The 17,493-nt window shown below is 31.5% G+C and overlaps 2 protein-coding genes across 2 annotated transcripts in view; one reads left to right on the top strand and one right to left on the bottom strand.

Moving 5' to 3' along the window:
- Positions 1 to 17,493, bottom strand: part of IFT74 (intraflagellar transport 74) — an 85,267-nt gene that overhangs the window by 55,739 nt on the left and 12,035 nt on the right. Inside the window, exons 2-7 of the mRNA XM_063081154.1 lie at positions 14,375 to 14,510; positions 12,512 to 12,560; positions 10,586 to 10,684; positions 10,357 to 10,417; positions 8,709 to 8,768; positions 7,460 to 7,521 (exon numbers count right to left, since the gene is read on the bottom strand). Of these exons, the coding sequence (XP_062937224.1) occupies positions 7,460 to 7,521; positions 8,709 to 8,768; positions 10,357 to 10,417; positions 10,586 to 10,684; positions 12,512 to 12,560; positions 14,375 to 14,510 (467 nt within the window). The remainder of the gene's footprint in view (positions 1 to 7,459; positions 7,522 to 8,708; positions 8,769 to 10,356; positions 10,418 to 10,585; positions 10,685 to 12,511; positions 12,561 to 14,374; positions 14,511 to 17,493) is intronic.
- Positions 158 to 3,405, top strand: LRRC19 (leucine rich repeat containing 19). Its single transcript, XM_063080254.1, has 4 exons — positions 158 to 238; positions 1,242 to 1,755; positions 2,372 to 2,560; positions 3,077 to 3,405. Exons 1-4 carry the CDS (start codon positions 158 to 160, stop codon positions 3,403 to 3,405), a joined length of 1,113 nt encoding a protein of 370 aa, XP_062936324.1.

Genomic DNA, 17,493 nt, shown 5'->3' with positions numbered 1-17,493 from the left:
AGACCCCTGTACAGGTCAGCCGCGCAAAAAAAAAAAAAAAAAAGTTCGCCAGGGGGAAGGGATGGGAAGAGACGGAAATCAAAATGTTCTTGATAATTTTTAAAGTTCTAATCTCCTATTGAGATGAAAATACTCTCTTTTCTGTCAGGTCTACGACATGAAAATCACATGCATCATGATCTTATTTTGGTTCCTCTCCATGCTATTACTATCAGACAAAAGCCAGACTTCTAAAACAGTAAGTTTTTACAATCAAGGTAGTAAAAATGTTTTCAAAGGTACACTTTCTGTATGTTTAATAAATATCCCAAGGCAACAAAAAAAAGCAAAGAAAATCTGAGCTATCAAAACTAACTCCTAGTTAGCTGTGCACATTCAAAATCTGTGAACTCTGAGTCAGATCCTAATTTGACAAAAACAGCCTTCATTTTTTTAAACTGACTTTTTTCAAAGTTGATTAAAAGAGAAATTTGTAAAATTTCACTATAAAATCAGAGTTTAGTTTCAAGACGCAAAAACCATAGTCAGAAATGTATGAAACTTTTAAAAAACTCACATGTTTATAAGAGAAATTGTTGTTATTGCTGTTGCATTACTATTATTATTGTGGGGAAATTCCAACTGCAAAAACCACGTCATAAGAACTATTTCTTTTCAATCTACATCCACACAAGGAAAGCACTTCGTATTGTGTAGCTCTTTAAATTAATACATGGCTCCATAAGATAAAACACCAAGCTTTGAGCTATTAACCCCACTGAGCTTTATACTGGGTAATAGTTCTGAATTATTTAATAGCCTTAGGTATAATGTGGGTAATTTGCTGAAAATGATATATTTTTAAATAATTTCCTCATTATAAATGCAATCTTGCACAATGAAATATTAAATAAGTTAACAAAATTATTATTTACCATGTATTTCCACATATATAAATGGGAATATACCAGTACTCTTTCTGTAATGATTATGTAATAACAGTTGGAAGATACCTGTATAACAAACTAGAATTTCGTTGTTCAATTGTATGTATCAGAATTTCTTTAATCTTTAGGATTTCATCCCAATAAAGAAAAATATTTCTTCTACCTTTCTCACATTATAACACCAAAATATTAGATAGTAGATTTTTTTTCCAAAATGATTTCCTTCCAATGTCTAAGTGCTTAGATATGAAATTTTGGGGAAATTTTGTTAATATTCTCCCTGATTAATGCACTTGTAATCTTTTTCTTTTTTAGGGTATCATATACAATTTCACTGAGAAGAATTACTCTTTAATTCCAGCAGATATTAATGAAGATGTTCAAGTACTTGACCTCAGTTATAATCAAATTACTCTGAATGTTACAGACACAAGGGCTCTACAGATGTATTTTTTACTCACTGAACTCTATTTGATACAGAACAATGTCATTATCTTACTTAATGACAGTTTTGGTAACCTCTCCAACTTACAAATTTTAAATATCTGTAGAAACTCCATCTATATAATTCAGCAGGATGCATTTGTAGGATTGAGTAAACTAAAACAGTTGTATCTCTGCCAAAACAAAATATTACACCTGAATGCTGATATATTTGTGCCTCTAAAAAACCTGAAACTTTTGAATCTGCAAGGCAATTTGATAAGCTATTTGGAGGTACCACAACTATTTCATCTGGAATCAATAATTTTATATGGAAATCCATGGAACTGCTCTTGTAGTCTATTCAATTTGCAGAACTGGTTGAACACATCAAATGTGATACTAGGTAAGTTTTCATAATTTAATCAAAATCAAAATGTGATTAACTTTTGGTATTTTGCCTCAGAAAAACCTCTCATATAATGTTTTAAAGAAAAGGAAACTATTCCTGTTTAAGGGAATCAAGAAGAAACACTAAAAAGTAATTGCTTAATAGATGCTCTCCTTCCCCCACCCCAGGGGAGAAAAAAAGAAGAAAAAAAATGTTTTATATATGTGAGATAATACTGTCACTTCATGTTTAAGTTAGCAGAGTCAATACGTGAGACTAATTTTTTTCTTTAAGTCCTTCCTAGAGAGTAGGTGAAAACAGGTGCCCTACTTTAATTGCAAACCATGCTCTGTCTGAGATCTAGGTTGTAACCACAATCTTAATCATAAAATCTTTAACATGGCAAACGTTTTAAACAATAAACAAATACTGCGTTTAAGCTGTATCTATAAAACTTTATAAACAGAAATGTGCATCATTCCCTCATTGTGTTGCTAGGCAAATATGCGTTTCTTATAGTATCTTTAATAAAGTCAGATAGATATGTCAAAAAGTTATAGATAAAAATAATCATAAAATGTTAACTATTCTTATTCTCTGTAATAAATCTTTATTCTTTCTGATTTACTAGAAAATGAGAGCATCACCATGTGTAGCTTCCCAGATATGCTGAAGTGCTACAGTATCAAAACAGTACCTTACGAAGCTGAATGCCACTCAAAATTTCCTTCACCTATAACTGAAGATCTTTATATTCATTTTCAGTCAATTAGCAACTGGACATTTAATAACTCTTTGAACAACTTAACAAGAAATTCAGGTAATATACTAGTTTAGAATATTAACATTGCTGAAAGCATCACACTAAATAAACTGAGGTAACTCTCATTATCTTTCTCCATTTTAAATTTCTATAAACAATGTACAAAAAAAAAGATTACTCATCTCAACAACAGACTTGACAAAATACTGGGCTTCCAAACTAAGTTCTGCTAGTTGCCAGCCAAACGTCATTGTGCAAATTATTTAACTTCTCTGAGTCTTCGTTTTAAGTTGTCAAGTCACAAATCTTAATGAGTATAAATCAAAAATGGCCTTAGATGAATGGATAACAATACCTGCAAAGACAGGTAGTTATTTGGAAAAACGGTATTCTTTCACCACACTACAAAATATCTTTAATTTAGTGTAGTCTTAATAACTTTTGCCTAAAAAAAATATAATGTATGTTCATTTCTAATACCAATATTGGGGAGGATTAAGACATATGATTATGATTATTTTATTTTTGTCAAATTAACAAATTCTCTTTCTCTCTCTCGGTATTCCATTTAAGAACAAGAATCTCTTGGAAAAAGTTGGGCTTTTCTTATTGGTGTTGTTGTCACCGTACTGATGACTTCACTCCTCATTTTTATTGCTATCAAATGCCCAATATTGTATAATCTTCTGCTTAGTTACAATCATCATCGCCTGGAAGAGCATGAAGCAGAAACCTATGAAGATGGTTTTACTGGAAATCCAAGTTCTCTTTCACAGATGCCATATACAAACTCCGAAGACACTACAGTAGTATTTGAACAATTACATTCATTTGTGGTAGATGATGATGGGTTTATTGAAGACAAATATATAGATACCCATGAATTATGTGAAGAAAATTAATTTCTTTCAATGTTTGACTTTTTAAAAAAAAGTTATCAGTCCATTCACAGTTTAGGCATGGAGATTCTCTTTTTGGTTGCTGGCTGGTACAGGGATCTGAACCCTTGACCTTGGTGTTACAAGGCTGTGCTCTAACCAACTGAGCTAACCGGTCAGCCTAGGCATGGAGATTTTGATATGTGACATACCAAACTGTAGCTAGTAGGCCTTCATATTAATTATAAAATACATAAATATCATATAACTATGTTTTTCTCATTTAATTGAGCAAGCAGGTCCAAATATAGTAACTGACAATCACTGGAAGCTAACAGTTTCATAGTTAGTCTGCAGTGATAGTATTATTCTTAGCACTATTCAAGAGACCATACGCACTAGAAAGGAGAAGGCCTAAAATAAATTATTCATTAACTAAAATAAATAGATTCGCATATTAACACAATTATTTGATGTAATATGTACTAAATTATACTAAAGTTCCAATCAGTAAATAATAAAGATTTTAGTCTTAAAAAATCTTTTACTATCATGGTGGCTTCCAAAGTGGGCATCACAATTATCTATGAATCTTGTTTTTTTTTGGGGATTTTTTTTGTCCTTTTTCGTGACCAGCACTCAGCCAGTGAGTGCACCGGCCATTCCTATATACGATCCGAACCCGCGGCGGGAGCGTCGCTGCGCTCCCAGCGCCGCACTCTCCCCAGTGCGCCACAGGGTCGGCCCTATGAATCTTGTTTTTAAAAATACGTATTTCTGCCTCTCTTTGGGAGATTTTTATTCAAACGAGTACATGCTGGAGCTGAGAAATCTTCAGGCAGTCCACGGACGGCTGTTTGGGATCCATTAGATAGAGCAATGTTTCCCAAATTGTTTTATAGAACACTATTTTCCAGAGACATTCAAAAGTACTTATGAGAAAAGAAAAAGGTACATGGTCAAATTATTATAGGAAACACTGGGCTTAAACAAAGTGAGACAAGATTCTTTACTATAGGACTTATCTGAGACTTTGCTAAGCTGAACTGCTCTCTGATTATTCAAGAGCAAAGTATTCAGAATTTTTCAAACTCACTTGACAACAAACCGTTTCTTTGAGGTACACTTACTAAGAGCTCATAGCACAATAATAGTCTAAAGAACATAGTTTGGAAAACACCATCCTTCATACTGCAGTAGGAAGGGTCTAAAGTAAATTGTTTGCCAATTTCTTATAACCAGTTGGCTGCAATCATAATTTTAACAACTTATCAATGCAAACAGTGGCATTAAAAACTGTAGCAAAATCTCAAGTCCTTAAAATGGCATATAATAAAAAAAACAAGCAAAATCTATAATTTTTACCTTCCATATATAGGAAAATTGTGTATTTACATCTCATTGAAATAAGGATATCTATAAAACACTGAAACATATTTATGGATAAGATAATATGTCTAGAGATTTTCTTCACCATAATACATGGAAAGGAACAGTGGCAAGAGGTATAGATATGAGGTGATGGAGCTGGGAGATGGGCACATAAGGGTATAATAGTTCAAATTTCTCTACAATAAAGCTTTTAAAATGTGTAGTACTTGATTATTTCTTAGAAAAAAGAGACTAAAATAATGTAGATCTATGTCATAATCTGTAGAACAGTCACTTTAAAAGTTATATCAATAAAAATTCAGTTCAAATGTCTACTGAAGGAAAATAACTTTAGGATGATGTACCCTGTGAAACAGAAGAACTGACTCATTTATAGTACATATTTGCTTGTGTTAATAGAAACAAGTTTTCAGTAAAGTATATAAATTTATTATGCCTAATATTTCTTAATATATAATATCAATTATACTTTGTTTTAAATCTCAATTTTAAGAATGAGATCATTACAGGAACACGAGGTATCTTTTTCTAAATAATCTATCATTCTGCCAAACTATCACTTCTTAGTTACAAGATGCAAATATTAATACTTGAGAAATGCAGTAAAATGAAATATAATTATAAATGAGCAAAGACTACTACATCTAATACCTTATATTCAAGAGCCTGTTATCAGTGAATATGGGGTATTCAATAAATATTTGCTAAACAAAGAAAAAAATAGGTATAAAATTATAATTACACATGTTTTTAAAGGACAACTGATTTTCACTAATACCAAACTAGAAAGTGTAAATATCAGAATTGGAAGAGAATTATTATTTCAAGCAGTCATGCGAAACTGAAATAAAGCCAGGTATCTAAGCATTGTTGCAGTAGAATACTGAAGCTATATACTTATTATGAATAGGTTTCTCGTAATAAACCAGGTGGTCATAATACACTAAAGGGAGGTACTAAAAGAGAAGAGAGTGAAAACAGAAGTTTTTTACACCTGCCTTTCAGGGCATGACATTTCCTGGTCCCTTTGAATGTGTAGAGTCAAGGTGGATTCTTATGTTACTGAGATGTTGGCTATTTAGTTAACACATGAAATAAATTTATCTTCCTGCTGTTTATAAAAATAACTTTTGTTCTTAATTTAAATTTATGTTTAAAAGAGACAGCTCACCTTCAATTAAAAACTATATACAGATATAAAAATTATATACAGATATAGCTTTGAAACTGTTTGGTGACATCTTCAGGACAAATTACCATATTTAAAAATTTTTTCCTTGGCCAAATAGACCAAGTAGACATAAAAATCTATGACATTCTTAAATTTATAATCTGAGAATTATGTTTTGGATTAAATATCAATAAAACATGTAAATATAATATTTATAAATCTGACCTGGGTATGATATAACTTTCTAGATAAATGATGAAATAAATGAGAAATTAAATGTTCTAAACCCATTAAGGTCTTCAGGGGTGCTATAGTTTATATATTTCTTATTCTTTCAGGTATCTAGGAGAATATGCTGTATGCGGCAAATGATAAATGTTTGCCAAGTGGTATAAAACGAGGACAATAAAAATAAAATAAAATAAAATAAAATAAAATAAAAAAGGAAACATTTCAAGTAAGAGCATGGTCACCATGAATGGAATTTTTCTGTAAAAAGAAAGTGACTGCCAATATTTTCAGTTTTTAAGAAAGCACTTTACAACAGCATCAAATGATAGGATGGGAGAAAAGAGACTCTTTTGTTTTTAATCAACAGAAAAATTATATTTAGACTTTAAATGTTTTATCACTATATTTTAACATCCTATTTTCCATCAAATATTTACTGTGTATGAACAGGTAACATGAGAGTGTATTTGGTGTTACCAAATTTCAGTAATTTGGGTTAATTAATATCCTTGCTGTTGAGAAGATTAATATTAATAAATTCCTAGGACAGAATATGCTTGTGTGTTCAAGGTCAAGGGTTCAGATCCCCGTACAGGCCAGCTGTGGAAAAAAACCCAAAAACCCAGACAGACAAAACAAAATAGCTCCTCTTCTATGTTTGTGTTGTTTTAGACAATATTTAATTACGGTCAAAAAGTTGACGAAGAATAAGTATGTTAACTACATGACATCTACTTATTATCTTTGTAGACATTACTGCCAATCCCACAGTTCACTTTACTACCAAAGTCAAAGTTAGTTGATATTTAGTCTTCAGACAGATTACGTATAAAGATGCACACATGTATGACATAGATTACTAACATAACTATTAAATATCGATGTTAATGAAATAATGTAAATAGCCTACTGACAAATAATGTGCCTTTCATTATACTGGGACTGAAATATCATACTTAATATTAGTTAAAAGCCCAGGTTAAAATTACTAATGGTAGATATAAAGATGTTCTTACCTATCTTAGATTTTCAGCTCCTAGAAGCAGAAGTCCTACTTACATAATCTATGTAGTAATTTTCTTTGTACAGAATTTAGCTAGTTAATGGTAAATGAAGATAACATATATATAAACAATAAAATTTGTATTGCAAATATTTAACTTTTTTAAATAAAAAAAGGCAACAGGGAAAAATAAGAAAATTTAAAAGAAATGACTCACAAGTTAAACTACCTAATAAAGCTCACTTACGCACCTGTTTGATTTTCAAATAGGTTGTACTTACGCTTGTCTTTCAGTAAATATGATATCCATACTTTGTGTTTCTCTATCATTTTGAGCTTTGAGCTGAATAAATAGTGAACACAGAAGTTAGTGAAAAAACAACATTAAACCAAACTCTTTCTTTAAAGGTTGTTCTGGGTATGAACTAAATGAGAGATTATTATAATAATACTAACACCACATGCAAAGTTTAAGAGAAAACATATAGTAATTGTTTCATTTAACAAACACCACCACCAGATAAAAAGAAAGTCTTTTTTACAGTCATTGTAATCTCACACCAAAAATATTCATTGTTCCTTAGTGATCTGTCAAGTAATCCAATGTAAATTTAATTTATATAAACAGCACTTCAAGAATTTATTGGGTGTTCAATAAATATCTGATTAGTATATATGTTGAATTTAGAACCAACACAAGTTTTATTCTTAAATCATTCAGGATTTTACCTACGTACTCCTAGTGACTCTACCTGTGCATACGCAGCCTAGAATTTGGACCTAATTGAAATAACTGACAAAACATACAAAGAAGTTTTTACTTTTTACATCTGGCATTAAAATACAATTTCCAATCTGTGAATTCTCCTGTGTTCTAAGGCTAAGAATAATCTACTAAATTATCAAGATTTTAGAACTCCAAATTTAGGAGTCATTATATAAATTATTTGTTTTAATAGAATAGTCTTTGATCATATAAGTAAATAAGTTATGAGTTATATGCTATTTTTGTCCAAATGTTTATAATAAAAATTTTTAAAGTATTTTATTATTTTTGGCCAAATAACTAAGAACACTGAACACAAATTCCCATTTACCAATCAAAAGTCAGTTTTATGTCTGGCATCATATCTATTCATTTTTCTCCCTGTCTTATAAAAATTATGTAAATGTGCTGTTTATCTCCATTGAGTACTGAGCTCCATTTGTGCAAAAATTAAACCAGAAACATTGTAAACTAATATATATACAAGGAAATTAGATGGCACTAACTAATGTTGAGTGGGAGACCAGCTCAAACACAGCCTTGTACAGAGACATTAAAGCACCCACTTGGGAGAGCCAATCAACAGGAAAAAATTTTAAAAGGGCAAGTAAAGGAGCTCAGCTTTAATTGTGGTATTTAGGATCAGAGTAATACCCACTGCTAAGGTCCATAAGGTTTTATCAAACTATTTCCAGACACATAGGCTTTGTTTTGGAGAATATGATTTACATGGATCTATTGCTTATATTTATAAACTTTCTTACCATGTTATAATCATTCATTACTTCTTCCATTTCAGTATTGGTATTAAGTTTATCTACCAGCTAAAAACAAAAATACAAAAAACAAAACACCATTCTATTAGTCTTTCCACATGTTCTCTATTATTCATTATATAGGTATTCAATCTTACAAATAATGAGTAGTAATTTAAGTATTAACACTTGTAAGCATTCTATCTTTTAAGATAAAAACAAATATTGAGCTACCTAAATAAGTATATACTATGCACCTGGCCAATAAGTAAACTACATTTTTAGAGTAGAAAAGTTAGCAGTAATAAATGAACAACTCTTCCTGCGAATCATACTTTGAAGAGCTTTGCCTGCTCTGAAAAGATGACTAAGCTTGGGGAGAGGAGTTTTAATAGATTTACAAATTTACTCTAATAAAAATGCAAAAAGATTTTCTTCATCTTCTAAAAATTAAAAGAAAAAAATCAATAGGACAAGGTACAGACAGAATACTAATGAGCCTAATTCAAATAGTTAGGCAATGATATTAACAGCTAAAACAGAGTATTTATCTCCGGCCAAACACTATTCTGAGCCTGTTATATGTATTAACTCACTTAATTTTTACAATTACTTATAAAAACTATTATTCTCATATTTAGAACAGAACATTATTTACTAAAGAAAATTACACTGAATACTGCCCTACAAAATGTTTGTTATGGACTGTGTAGTCAAGCAAATTTAAGAATTATAATATACTATCAGCAAAATTTTATTGATAAGTACAATGTAACAATATCAAGTAGATTTATCATTTGCCTAGTCATCATGGTAGAATGGTTCTTGTTTCTTGTAACACTATTCCTTAATAGAAGTAAAGAGATAAAAGTTTGTCTCTTTCATGAAATACAGATGCCACTGCTGCCTAATGCCCCAAGGAGCTAGAAGGAACACTACAAAGTGTGACACTACAAATTTTCATAGGGTCAAGATCACCCCAAGGATTGAGGCAGTTATCAACACTGCCAAGGGGATTATTTCTTCGGGAAATCCACATTAGAAAGCGTCCTTGGGGAACTACGGTTATGTTACAGAATGCACACATTTTATTTTGAATAAAACATATGGATGGAAATAATCTGTGTGCTAAATAATTAAATTTTTAAAATTTCTTGATAACAACACTCCACAGAAAGGTAAAATATGCTTTTAAAGCAATGCCATTGTTAACACCAATGAATTTTAGCAATATATATATTTTTTGGTGACTGGCAGGTATGGGAATCTGAACCCTTGACCTTGTTATTATCAGCACCATCCTCTAATGAGTGAGCTAACCAGCCAGTCCAATTTTAGCTACTTCTAAAATTATTATTTAATTATTATTTCGATATTGTTAGGGAAAAAAGCATGTGTGTGTGTTTATGTATTTGAAAGTAAATGTATTTTTAAAAAAATATCGGAAGAATACATATTAATCAGTTAGGTCAAGTTATTTCCAGGGAGAAATGAGGGAGAAAAGAAAGAACACTTTATTCTCTACATTTTTTATGGCTTCAATCTTTCACAATAAGTATGTATTCATGTATTATACGTTATTTAAAATAATATACTTTTAAAATGATAAAAGCAGTGGAAATATTCAAAGGAAATTCTCTCAGAAAAGAGCAAATACCATGTTGTAGTCTGCTAGTTGTCCTTGAAACTCTTTGATTTCAATGGCTAACGTCTCAGCCCTGCAAATAAAAAGTTGTTCCAAAATAAGCAGATGAACATTACAAACATGAATATATGAAAATTAAGGATTATGAGTACAAAATAATTAATGAGTACTGAATACTCATTCAGTAGTCTGAGTACATAATAAAAAAGATCTTACACATTGTAACCGTAAAATTACTCACCTCTTTTCGTATGATAAATACACAGAATTCTCTTGATTGTACATTTCTATTTCTTTCTGAAGTTTATTAATTTCAGTTGTAAGTTCACTTATTTTACTTCTATTTGAAAAGAAATAAGAAAGTCAGCAATATTTCTAATCCAGAAAAGATTCTTTCTGGTTAAACAAAATTTAAACTTTTCATAAACGTGTAACAATAATATAAATGGTTTTGTGAAATTCACTAAAAAAAGTTTAAGTGGCTTATCTGATTAAGAATGAAGTGTATCTCATCCTATTCCACTTAAGTCATGGGAAAGTGACACAGATTCTCTAATCATTGAGAGATGAAATAGGATCAGAATGGAAGCCTAGTCAAGGTAGTACAATCCACAAACAGATGTAGATGTCTTACTGTCATTCTCATAGCTCCTGCTACCATCTAGAACATGGTTTCTCAACAGTGGCAATGATAACATTTCAAGTCAGTGAATAATACTTTGGGGGTGGGGGGGCTATCTTGCGCACTGCAGGATATTTAGCAAGTCTGAATGCCAGCAGCACCTTCCCCAACCCCAGCTGTGACAACCAGAAATGTGTGTAGAAATTGCCAAATGTTCCCCAAGGGGCAAAATCACCACCAGTTGAGAGTCACTGCTCTAGAGCCAAACAATTATAAAAATAGCTAGAACTATTCTTTGATGCAGAAGCACAATTCCTGGAGAAGATAGGCAATCAGGGATAACTATTTCCTTTCCTTCTTTCAGTTAAAAAGTGGATGAATATCAGAGATACTATACAACTGATGGTTTTACTATCTTTCTTACTGACTTAGCTTTGAGGACAGATGGGCAAAACCTATAGTTTTCTTTATTGCCTTCTAGGAGTTTGAGAATCACAAGTATTCAGGTAACTGAGAAACAAAAGAATCAATAAGAGCTAAGAAAGAAAACAGGGCTTTTAGGGCATGATCAAAGGGTGGATTAGAGGAAAAGGAAATAAGAGACAAAGAAGATACAAATGATGAGCCAAAAAGAAAACAAAATAAAATAGAAAAATGGAGATGGGACAGTAGGACATCTAAGCAGAAAAAAAGGTAAGAAGAGAATGAGAAAAAGTTCTTCATTTAGAGCTGTATACTTACAAACATATAAAAAAACTTATGAATTAATTAAGATTAAGCCATATCTGTAGCAACTGACCGAATATATACTCATGCACTGATTCATGTATCATAAATAATTGTATACACTTTTCCTTTCTTAGTAGATGTAAATGGTAACATTTTAATAATACGAATATGTTTCACAATAAGTACTGAGAAAAGCATGAAAGATTATTCTTATCATTAAATGGAAAAACTTTAAATATCCTGTAGTTTGAATGTCTGTATCCCCTCCAAATTCATATTGAAACTTAATCCCCTATGCAACAGTATTAAGAGGTGGGGCCTTTAGGAGGTGATTAGGTCATGAGGGCTCTGCCCTCATAGAAGATTCATGCCTTAAAAAAGGGCTGGAGGGAACTAGCTAGGCCCTTTTTTGCCCTTCTGCTCTTCCACCATGTGAGGACACCTAAACTGCACCGTCTATGAGGAAAAGACCCTCACTAGACATACTGGTGCCTTTGTCTTGGACTTCCCAGCCTCAAGAACTATGAGAAATAAATTTCTATTACTTATAAATTATCCAGTCTTGGGTATTTTGTTATAGTAGTGTAAATAGACTGAGACAGAATATATATAGTGCACGACATGCAAATACATAAAATTAAAAATCTCAGCTTAATTGCACTATCACATCTATTTTACGGTATAGGCAAATTAACCAGAAGCGATGTTAGAATATGAAATAATTCTTAGAAATCAACAGACACCTACTTATCTTAATAAGTATCACAGCTAAAACTCCACAATCATGCATAGAAAATACATGTTTATTTAACATACCTAAGAAGCCCAAGATAATAAGATTTGTCTAAAATTTGCCTCTGGGGACCTAAAAAAAATTTTTTTTAAGTGTTAGTATTCAGTTTTGAAATGCCACCAAAATAGCAAATTCAAAGCACAACCTGAATTACATTCCACAATATTCAAGACAGTCCTCATAAATGCCCCAACAAATCAAGAAGAATCACTGAAATGGAAAAGAGAACTAATATCTTAGAATTATGACATAAGGGAAGTTTGAATTAAGACCAGAAAGATGGAATTAGAGTTGGGGCTGTTAAAATAGCAGACTCTACAGGATGGGCTGAATGAACAGAAACTTGGACTAAAGGAATCTAGAAAAGAGCTGCTCAAAAAAACTTTCTGCAATGATGGAAATACTCTATGTTAACACTGTCCAATTAAGTGGACAGTAGGACTTTGAATGCTTGAAATTTGGATGATGCTACTAGGGAACTGGATTTTTATTTTACTTAATTTTAATTAATTTAAATTTAAGTAGCTATAAGTGATCACTGGCTATCATATTGGACAGTGCAGGTATTGCTCGATATGAGCAGGAGACTGATTTTTCATAATTCTTCTCAGAGACCTTTTTAAAAAAACACTATCTTACATTTCAATAGGACTAAGAAAGTATTCCTACATTAAATGTCTCAAACTGTGCAAACATGAAGTATCCTGCAAAGTGTGAAAGGTAAGGCTACGGAGTATTGACTACAAAGTCTATGCTGAGAAAAAATAGGGAATGTCTTATTATAATGGAGCACTAGAGCAGGTAAAAACAAAAGTCACAGTAGACAGCGGTGCATCAGAACTCTCTCATGTAAGGCTTTGAAGTATTTTGGTAGAAACTGACTATCTCAAATGATGTTAGTTCTGTTTTGAAGGAGAAATTAATATAGTATTAAATATTTGATGAATTCACTATAGAATTTTGGTATGTTTCTACCTTAATGGTTTTTTCCTGACTACGTTTTCTAAAGACTAGTTAAATGACCATTTAGTTTTGACTCATTTTTTCCCAGTATTGATAATTATTAAGCAAACATTTCTAAATAATCAATTGGTTTCAATATCTAGTGAGCAAAATGGTATTACAAGTAAGAAAATTTAAGTCTCCTGCGAGGCATGTAAACATGCTATAAGTATATCATAAAATTTAGTGTATCTTATAATTAATTTTGTACCAGCCAAATATCTTCATTCCTGATAAATCATTTGTTACAATTATAGAAAATGAAAAATTCTTTATAAAAGAGTTCACCATCATTTGGTTTATACATACCACAGATTAAATTTTTCAATCATAACATATAGTGTATTATTATGCCTTTCTAAACACATATAGAGGCATAATGAGAGATTCAATATAAATCTATGTGTTAGCCTCATTTCCTTACTTAAGCACTATAATGGAGTATTATCGGAAAAAATTAACATCTCTTGTTTCAATTCTCATAAATACACAGGTATTTTAATAGTGTCACTTTGATATGAAGATTATCAAAAAGTGTTTAAGAATATTCCCATATTGTACTAGAAATCTAATTTTCAATCCTGAGCTTTTCTTCAAAATTATTTCAAATTTCTTCAAGTTTTAACAAAGCTCCATGGTCAGAAAAATTAAAATTAAAATAGCTCATATGTGTATATCTTTCTAATCCACAATGTATTTTTACATTTATTCTGTTATTTAACCCTCACTATTTTGTAAACCAAAGAATAAAAATTACATGCTATAATTCTGATTACATGCTATAATTACCTGTAATAATTCTTAAATACTGTAATTCTGACTTAGTGATATAGTATCGTACTACTTTTTGTTCAAAATATACTCATCTTCTTAGAAATAGGTACCTTTCATCCCAGTTTTCATTCCACTCAAACCTTGTTGTGTTACAGGACGATCAGCGACTTTGATTTGAGAAGACAGAACTCCACCAGTCCCTATAGGACCACCACGAGAACCTGGTCTTGCTGTCCCAGGTGGCATCTAAATGACAAACAAAATTTCACTTTTAGTAAACTGAAAAAGACACTGTACCTCTTTAAGATTGAAATTCTACACAATTTGTAAAATATTCATTATTTTTTTGAATGTCTGAAATATTGAATATTATCACTCAATTTATTAAATAATAAATTTCTTTAACATTTAAAATTCTATAAATATGACGCATTTAATTAAAATTTTTAATTCTGTATGTAGACATTATTTATAATACCCCAAACTGAAAAGGAGCTAAATTTCCATAGAAGGAAATGGTTAAATAAGTTGTAATATATAAAAAAAGGACTTTACAAGACAATCTTTATAATTCCATTTTTGCTGAACAAAAAAGTGTAGAGGCTCATATAAAAAAATAGTAACAATGGCCTCTAGTAATGATAGTTACAGTTGATTTTTATTTTCTCATTTATACAATTCGGTGTTTTCAGTATTATTGCAACAAGTATACACAAGATTTAAAATAAGAAAAAGAAAATTTTAATTTCTTTTTTTTTTTTTAAAGATGATTGGTAAATGGATCTTAAGCCTTGACTTGGTGTTGTCAGCACCACGCTCTCCCAAGTGAGCTAACCAGCCATCCCTATATAGGGATCCGAACCCATGGACTTGGTGTTATCAGCACCGCACTCTCCCAAGTGAGTCACGGGCCAGCCCTAGAAAATTTTAATTTTGAAAAAAAAAATCAGATATAATTCCATCACAAGATGGCCATGTAAGTACTAAAAGGTTTACATAAATAAGCATTCATGTTATTACTTAACATTATTCTCTACTTCAGGTCCACAAAATCCAATGTAACATCATACACCCTGAGGAAAGGACAAAAAGACTCCCTTCTTATCAGTTCATTTAGTACATATAAGCATGGGAAAGTATAAAATTTATATGGTTCCATATAAATTTTTAGGATTCTTTTTTCTATTTCTGTGAAGAATGCCATAGGTATTTTGATAGGAATTGCATTAATCTGTAGACCATTTTGGGAAGAATAGCCATTTTAACAATATTAATTTTTCCAATCCATAAACATAGATCTTTTCATTTATTTATGATAACTAATTTGATTTTCATTTATCTTTTCATTTATTTACATCTTCTTAAATTTCTTTCTTCAAAGCTTTATAGTTTTCATTGTAGAGGCCTTTTACTTCCTTGGTTAAATTTATTCCTAGGTATCTTATTTATTTTTTTCTAGTTATTGTAAAAGGAATTGCTTTCTTGAGTTCTTTTTCAGATAGTCTGATATTGGTATATTAATGCTACTTGGTATAGATGCTATATTGGTATAAATGCTACTGACTTTCGTATGTTGACTTTACATCCTGCAACTTTATTGAATTCATTTATTAGTTCTAACAGTTTTTTTGGTACAGTATATAGAATTTTCTATATATAAAATGATGTCATCTGCAAACAAGGACAGTTTGACTTCCTCCCTCCAAACTGGATGCCTTTTATTTCTTTCTCTTGTGTAATTGCTCTGACTGGGACTTCCAGTACTGTATTAAATAGAGGTGGTGAAAGTGGGCATTCCTGTCTTGCTCCTGATCTAAGAAGAAAAGCTTTCAGCTTTTTCCCATTCAGTATGATGTTAGTTGTGGGTCTGTCATATATGGCCTTTATTGTATCGAGGTACATACCTTTTACACTTAGTTTAAGAGTTTTTATCATGAAGGAATGTTGAATTTTGTCAAATGCTTTTCCTGCATCAATTGAAATGATCACATGGTTTTCGTCTTTCTTTCTATTAATGTGGTGTATCACAGTTATTGATTTGTATACGTTAAACCATCCTTGCATCCCTGGGATAAATCCCACTTAATCATAGTAAATGATCTTTTTAATGTGTTGTTGAATTCTGCTTGTTGGTATCTTGTTGTGAATTTCTGCATCTATGCTTATCAGGGATATAGGCCTGTAATTTTCTTTTTTGTTGTGTCCTTGTCCAGTTTTGAAATCAGAGTAATGCTGGCCTCATAAAATGAGGTGGAAAATATTCCCTTCTCCTCAATTTTTAAAAATAATCTGAAAAGAACTGTTATTAGTTCTTCTTTAAATGTTTGGTAGAATTCAACAGTGAAGCCATCAGGTCCTGGGGTTTTCTTTTAGCAGAAGAATTTGTATTACTGATTCAGTTTCCTCACTTGTTACTGGTATGTTCAGATTTTCTATTTCTTCATAATTTAATCTTGGTAGATTGTATTTGTCCAGGAATGTATCCATTTCTTCTTTGCTATCAAACTTGTTGGCATACAGCTGTTCATAATAGTCTCTTACGATCCTTTGTATTCTGTGGTATCAGTCGTAATGTCTCTTTTTTCATTTCTGATTTTATTTTTTGAGTCTTCTCTCTTTTTTTCTTGGTTAGTCTCACTTACAGTTTGTCAATTTTGTTTATGTTTTTAAAAAACCAACTCTTTGTTTTGCTGATCTTTCCACTTTTTTAGTTTCTATTTATTTCTGCTCTGAGCTTTACTATTTCTTTCCTTCTGCCAATTTCGGGTTTAGTTTGTTGTTGTTTTTCTAGTTCCTTCAGATACATCGTTAGGTTATTTATTAGAAATAATTCTTTTTTTGTGACTGGTAAGGGGATTGCAACCCTTGGCTTGGTGTTGCCCGCACCACGCTCAGCCAGTGAGCGCACCGGCCATCCCTATATAGGATCCGAACCCGTGGGGGGAGCGTCACTGTGCTCCCAGCGCCGCACTCTCCCGAGTGAGCCACGGGGCTGGCCCAATAACTCTTCTTTTTTGATGTAGGCATTTATTGCTATAAACTTTCCTCTTAGAACTGCTTCTGCCATATCCCATAGGTTTTGGTATGATGTGCTCCCATTCTTGTTGATAACTTCTCTTTTAATTTCTTCATAAACCCACTGGTTGTTTAGGAGCATGTTGTATTACCATGCATTTGCAAAGTGTCTGAAGTTTTTCTTGGTAATTTCTACTTATACCATTTGGTAAGA

Source organism: Cynocephalus volans, chromosome 16, assembly GCF_027409185.1.
Source record: "Cynocephalus volans isolate mCynVol1 chromosome 16, mCynVol1.pri, whole genome shotgun sequence".
NCBI lineage: Eukaryota > Metazoa > Chordata > Mammalia > Dermoptera > Cynocephalidae > Cynocephalus > Cynocephalus volans.
This window is presented reverse-complemented; position numbering and strand designations above follow the sequence as displayed.

Coding starts and splice junctions, on each gene's coding strand:
- LRRC19 (XM_063080254.1), top strand. CDS start 158: ATGAAAATCACATGCATCATGATCTTATTTTGGTTCCTCTCCATGCTA. Junction 239..1,241: donor AAAGCCAGACTTCTAAAACA/GTAAGTTTTTAC, acceptor TTTCTTTTTTAG/GGTATCATATACAATTTCAC. Junction 1,756..2,371: donor CACATCAAATGTGATACTAG/GTAAGTTTTCAT, acceptor CTGATTTACTAG/AAAATGAGAGCATCACCATG.